Source organism: Phaethon lepturus, unplaced genomic scaffold (assembly GCF_000687285.1).
Source record: "Phaethon lepturus isolate BGI_N335 unplaced genomic scaffold, ASM68728v1 scaffold22343, whole genome shotgun sequence".
NCBI lineage: Eukaryota > Metazoa > Chordata > Aves > Phaethontiformes > Phaethontidae > Phaethon > Phaethon lepturus.
In genome coordinates, this window is record NW_010530013.1 from 3,846 (window position 1) to 10,089 (window position 6,244).

General features: G+C 60.1%; 1 protein-coding gene across 1 annotated transcript in view; it reads right to left on the reverse strand.

Annotated features, from left to right (window-relative positions):
- Positions 1-212: 212 nt before the first annotated feature.
- Positions 213-6,244, reverse strand: part of CADM3 (cell adhesion molecule 3) — a gene marked incomplete at its 5' end in the record, with an annotated part of 7,436 nt that continues 1,404 nt past the window's right edge. The window contains 4 exons of the mRNA XM_010284137.1: positions 213-790; positions 1,872-1,997; positions 5,118-5,287; positions 5,683-5,773. Of these exons, the coding sequence (XP_010282439.1) occupies positions 672-790; positions 1,872-1,997; positions 5,118-5,287; positions 5,683-5,773 (506 nt within the window). The remainder of the gene's footprint in view (positions 791-1,871; positions 1,998-5,117; positions 5,288-5,682; positions 5,774-6,244) is intronic.

Below are 6,244 nucleotides of genomic sequence, written 5' to 3' on the forward strand. Positions count from 1 at the left end.
ACTGCTCGATCCCAGCTGCATGCCAAGTCCTCGGAGGCAGAGACGCTGCCCGGCGGTATCCTGCTCCTGTCCTGCTAGTCACGCTCCCTGTCCCAGCTGGGGCCATCACGCAGCAGCCGAGGCTGGGGGAAACAATGGGAATGTGGGTCTCAGCGGGAGGCACGGGGTGAGCGTTTGTGACAAAGGGGCTGCCCAGCTGTCCCGAGCTTGCACCAGAGCCTGGAGCTGATTTTATCCTTGGATGTCAAAGAAACCAAAATGGAGAGAAACAAAGAAAAGAGCTACATCGACCCCAGCCCAACATCCCAACCAAGAACCCAAAGCAAAGAGCAGCCACGAAACCAAAGCAAAGTCCAAAGGAAGAAGGAAAGTCGCTCACTCACTGGTTGGTCTGTGTTTTGCGTGAGCACCAGTCGCAGGGATGGAGGTGCAAGCAAGCAAACGGGGCCAGGGCTTTTGCTGTTCGTAGTAATAACGTTTTGTACAAGTTCAAGAAGAAGTATCATGTCTCAGGCTGGTCACTCTCTGCTCTCTGTCCCGCCATCCCTCTGTCCGTCTGTCTGCCCGGGCCGGGCGCGAGAGAAAATCTGTCGGGTTGAGTGGGGTTTGTGGTCTGGTTTCCGTTTCCATCTGGGTCTGCTAGCTCCATTTTCTCACTCCCTCCGACATCCCTAGATGAAATACTCTTTCTTGTCATCACCACCGGCTTGGCCGCCCTCTGCGTTGATGATGGCCGTGTCAGCATCTGGGGCATCGTCCGACCCCTTGGCCTCATGGGTCAGGTAGGTACCTGGGTGGGGAGAGTCAGTGTCATGGGGGGGCCCTGCTGGCACCCCGCTCCCACACAAGCAGGGAGAGGCTGGGCTGCCTGGAGCGGCCCCAGTGGCAGAGCCTGAGGGCTGGCTGGAAAGCAGAGGTGCGAGGGAAGTCCTTGGGTTTGGCCTGAAATGGAAGAGTCACCACTGGTTTCCCTGGGACAAGCCCTGCCCAGAGATCGAGCCTCGCCTGGGCTGCTCAAGACTTTTGCAGTCGTCTCTACCCAAAGGGTGAAACTGCTTCCTCCTTTGCAGGCAGCAGCCCTTGCCTGCACTTCCAGGCACGGCTCCTGCCCTCCCCACTGCATCCCTGTTCCTGTTCCCCCCTCAGAAAACTGGAGGGTTTCTCTGCAAAACTGCCATCTGCAAGGAGGCTCCAGCTCGCGGCTGCCCCTGGAGCCAGCACGGCGTGGGGCAGGGGCAGCAGCTCCGCTGGGCTCAGAGGGCAGGGATGGGGGGGCTCTTACTCACACATCACCTCTGCTGGGTTTTGCCGATGTCTGGATGTGACCGTCTCCCCATGTCTTATGCACATACCTGCTGGGCGGATGAAAAGTCCAGGGATGGGGAGATGGAAGCGGTGCAGGGGAAGGAGGAAGAAGGTGGAGGGCTCGAGGGATGGTGAGGAGGGCAGGGAGAGGGAGGAGGTGGGGTCAGGCAGATGGGACAGTGGCACGGGCAGTCCTGGGGTGGTGGGTACCAAGCATGAAGGAGAGATGGAGAAATGGGGTAGCAGCTGCCTCCACCTGGTGCTGCCCCACTCCAAGGACTCACCGAGACATCTCCACACTACGGTCAGGGCCACCACGGGCACAGGCAGCAGCCCCAAACCCAGGAGGATTGCACTGGCCATGCTTTCTCCAGACACAGGGCAGGTCTGCAGGACAGGGAGCTGCCTCCCTTCACCCCTGCCCCATGCTGCCCACTCGCTTCGGGGATGTAGCCCTGCTCCCAGAGACCGACTAAGGGGGAGCACGCCCTGCGCTGCCTGCTCCAATGCAGCATGGGGTCTTGGCTCTATGCCTGCCCCCCCCGAGCAGGTACCCCACCCCATACCTTTGTGTCTGATCAGGTAGTGTCCCAACACGATGAGAAGACTGAGCAACAGGAAGACAATGACGGCAACCACCCCGCCGATCACCGCATGGTACGTGCTGGAGGTTGAGGGTACCGGGCTGGCATCTGCCCAAACAGCAAAGGGAGAGAAAACAGAGAGAAGGAGATGCTGTGGACCCTGAGGACCCTGCTGTGCAGGCAGAGGCTGCTGCTTGTCCCACGAATTGCTCAGGGCTGCAGGCGCAGGCCTTGGAAGGCCTGATCCTGCTCGCTGGGTGCCATCAGCTCGATCCTGCTGCAGATGAGAGCTGTCAAGGTGGGAGCAAGAAAAGTGAAGGCAGTGGGGGAAGCAAGGAGGGGAAAGCAATGGCCATCGGTGCCTGCTCCTGCAGACAGTGAGCTGAGGGGAGCCCTGCCTGGGTGAGAGGGCAGCTGAGAAGAGCTGCGATGGGCAAACCCATCCCTGTGCCCGGCTGCCTATGATGTGCCCCAGGGAGCAGCCCCGGCAACATGCTCTGCGCAGTCCACAGTACCTCTGCCTTCAGGCACAGCCATGATCCCATCGCCCCCATCCTTCACGGTGGGAATTTTTGCCCCAAAAGGGGAGGCTGAGCACACGGCAGAGCCAGGCTTGGCTCACTCTTCCCCTGTGCCGTGCCAGCAGGAAGATGATGGGCAGGCTGGCATGGCCACACGCTGCACCCTAGAAGGTGATGGCACCCTAAGGAACGTGAGACCCCAAGGCCAGTCCCAAGTCAGTCGCATTGTGTAGCACAGCCTGTGCTGGGATCCTGCGTTAGTCCTGGTACACAGGGACAAATCCTCCTTCCACTCCACTCCACTCTCATTGTGCCCCATCAGCTCAGGGGAGACAGAACCACAGAATTCAGAGGCGGTGTTCAGACAAGACGGGGTGCGAAAGGCAACAGGACAGAGGGACGACATCTCACATAGACACAAGGTTGTAGCTCACAGGAAGCTGCTGCCACAGCCTGCCAGGAAGAGCTGGAAGGACCATTATGCAGCCAGGCACTGGAGCCTCGGCTCTTTCTGTTACGTACCACCACCTCGAAGTGCCGAGATGGTGGCTGCAGAGTCTACACACGCCAACGAGCAGCTGCACAGGGACTGGAGCCTGGCTGAGCACCTGGGATGTGGCAAGGGTGTCCCTGGCCCAGGGTTGGGCCACCATCCTCCTGTGGAACTTCTCCCGCTGAGCTGGGGAGCAGCGGGTCCATAAAGAGAGAGAAAAGGAGCTTACGGTACCTTGGATGGGAGCTGGAGTGAAGGATGAAGCGGTGGCCATGGAAGCATGAGAGATGGGCTGGGAAGGGCCCGGCGGAGGGGCTGGAGTGGAGTGAACGTGTGGGGTGGGGAGCTGGGAAAGATCTGGGGAGGACAACAAAAACACAGGGACACGAATCAACCCTGGGAGGCGATTGTGAACATCTGCTGTGAACATCTTGCCCCATCTTCTACTCTGCCAGCACCCCTGGTCACCCCTTCCTCCATGAGGGACCCCACTGGGACCCTCCTGCCTAGCAGCCCAGGGACTGCAGTGGCTGGAAAGTGTCACCCACCATGAGGTGCCATCTTCACTTTCCTATGCACACTCTCAGGGATTGCTCCGTCCCTCCTCTCCCTTGCTGCTGAGCAGGGTGGTTGCTGAGGCAGGCAGGCTCAAGGGCTCAGCCAGGCAAGGTGGCTGCTCCAGTGATGGTGCCCGCGACCTGAGTGGCTCTGGGGAAAAAGAGGGGGGATTTGACAAGGGGAACCAAGCCTAGATGTCGAGCTCCTCTGCCAGGGGCTGTTACACCAAGCAGGTGAGGGACACTGGTGTTCTGGGTGCTCACGGACAGTTTTGAACACCCTAGATGCTGCTGTGAGCCTGCAAGTGGGTGCTGAGCACCCTGGGGGCTGTTGTGCTCCTGGATGGGTGTGGAGGTCTCTGGGTGCTGCTGTGTGCCCACAGCTGGGCTTAGGAACCAGCTTCCTCTGCAGACCCCACACCCAGGGAGACAGGAAGGGTTACAAGGGGTGACGAAGGAATGACTGCAGTTGGGCATTTAGGGGCTCACCCTGGGCAGGCAGGAGAGGAGAGGGACTCCAGGGGACAGGGTGCCCAAGGTACCATTGCCGCCATGCTCTCCCTCTACCCACAGCCATGTTGGAGGGGAAGGATGCCAAGAGTGCCCAAAACAGGATGGGAGGGAAAGGGAACAAGAGAGAGAAGAGCTGGAGCATGTAAGAGTGTTGGAAGATGGTAAGTCCAAGGCTGGTAGAGAGGAGACCGATAGCAAGATATTTGGCAGAAGAGGAGGATAACCTGAACTCCAAGGCCAAAACTGCAGGGAAACAGGCTCCTACCAGCATGGGAAAGCTTCCAGGCAAGGGAGACAGGGCAGCACCACCACCAGCCTGGGACAGTCTGGAGAAGCACTTGCAGTCCTGCGCAACACACAGCTCTGCTCCATGTGTGACACATGGCGCTTAGACATAGCGGGATATGACGACGGCAAACACAGGAGCAGACCACAGCCAGGGCAGGTGGAGGCAGCAAGGAGACAGCACCATGCAGAGAGGCAGTGGGTGCTGCCCCTTCTCACTTCAGAAGGGGTGCCGAGTGGTGATACCCTCTGGGGACACAGGATGCAATGCAAGCCTGCAGCTCCAGCAGCTCAGGGCAAGCCACAGGGCCTGTCTCCAGAAGTTTGGGACAGGGCTACTAGGGCACCTCATGGTTTGGAGGGGTCAGCACCATCTGGAAATCCTCTGGCTCGTGGCAGTGACACACAGAGGCTTCCTGCCTGTGGTAGGCTTAGGAGCACTGGCCTTTCCTCCTGTCCCAGACTCCAGCAGAGTCCTGCCTGATGCCCCTGCAGTTCCCCCATCAAACCCTCTCCCAGGCCCCACTGGAAGCAACAGGGTCTGAGCTCAGCCATGCCATATCCCTGTCGTGACCCCCCCAAACTGCCGTCTGCCCTTCTCAGCCCCAAGCAGCAGCCCTGCACAGTGCAGGGAAAGATGGGGGGGCTGGATGTGTCCAGAGGAGCTGGGGATGCGGTGCTCTGCAGGCACACCAGGAGCCAGCTGCATGCATGCACCTGCCCTGCATCCAGCCCCCTCCCACCTCAGCCCTCCCTGGATCCATGCACCCCTTCACAGGGAGATGCAGCTGGGATGGAGGCGGCTGTGTCAGCCAGTGGCTGCTGGGAGAAGCCAGGTGATGCCAGGTGCCCTGCTTACCGCTGACATCGAGGTTGTACTTGGCCACAACGCTGCCCATGGAGCTGGTGGCCGTGCAGACATAGGTGCCGCTGTCGCTCTTGTTCAGGAAGGGGAAGATGAGGACACTGTCGGAGCTCAGCTGCAGGGGCGCGTCGCTGCCCTCCTTCTCCCACAGGAACTCCTGGGGGCTGCAGAGCAGGATGACGGTGAGGCACCGGCACCCTCCCCAGCACCCTGGGCAGGCTGGGGCAGAGTGAAGTCCCTGGCTGGGCCGTGGAGGGAGCAATGAAGGTGTGGGAGTATTTAAGCAGGAGGAAAATACCCCATTTAGAAATGAGGCGGAATGGATCTGCTGCTCCAGGGAGAGGACAGGGGCTTTGCCTGTTCTACATGGGGTGCTCAACCCTGCTCGGCATCAATGCAAGGCCAGTGCCCGGTCCTGAGTTCATACAGTGCTATCTGCAATGCCGTGCCTGAGCTCCGGGGAAGGCTAGGTGGTGGTTTTGAGAGCCTCGCAGTAGGAGGATGAGTTGGCCAGGGCCTGGCAGGGACACGCAGGAGGAAGGCGATGGGGGAGCCTTACATGGGGTTGCCCTGCCCGTCGCACTGCAGCTGGAGCTTCTCGCCTTCCCGCGGGTACTGGGGGTGCGGCTCGATCTTCGCTGTCGGCTTGTCTGAAAAAGGAAGAGAGGCACAGTTAGGTGACCGCATGTCCTTACCCCACGCTGTGCAGGGGCCTGTCGGCACCCCAAAAACCCTGTCCCAGCACCCTGCCTGGGCCCCAGCTCCGCGTGTGCAGCGTGAGTGCACCTGTGGGTGTTAGGGTGCCCTGGCATGTGGGTTGGTACTCTGGGGGTGCACAGCGCAGCTCCCACACCTTGCATGTCCCCTCTAATGACAGGGTGAGGGACAGTAAGAATGGGGACAGGCAGGACTGGGAGATGGTGCTGGCAGGTAGCAGGGCAGAGCACAGACAAGTCTCAGGGAGAGGGGGACAGGCAGGGGAAACCGAGGGTGTGCGTGCACAGGGGAAGTGTCGCTGTGCAGTGCCCCTACATGTGACAGGACCACTACGCATGCAGGTCAATGAGCCTGTATGCATGATGGCTGTACGTACACGTAAATGTGTGTGAGGTCTGCTGAAC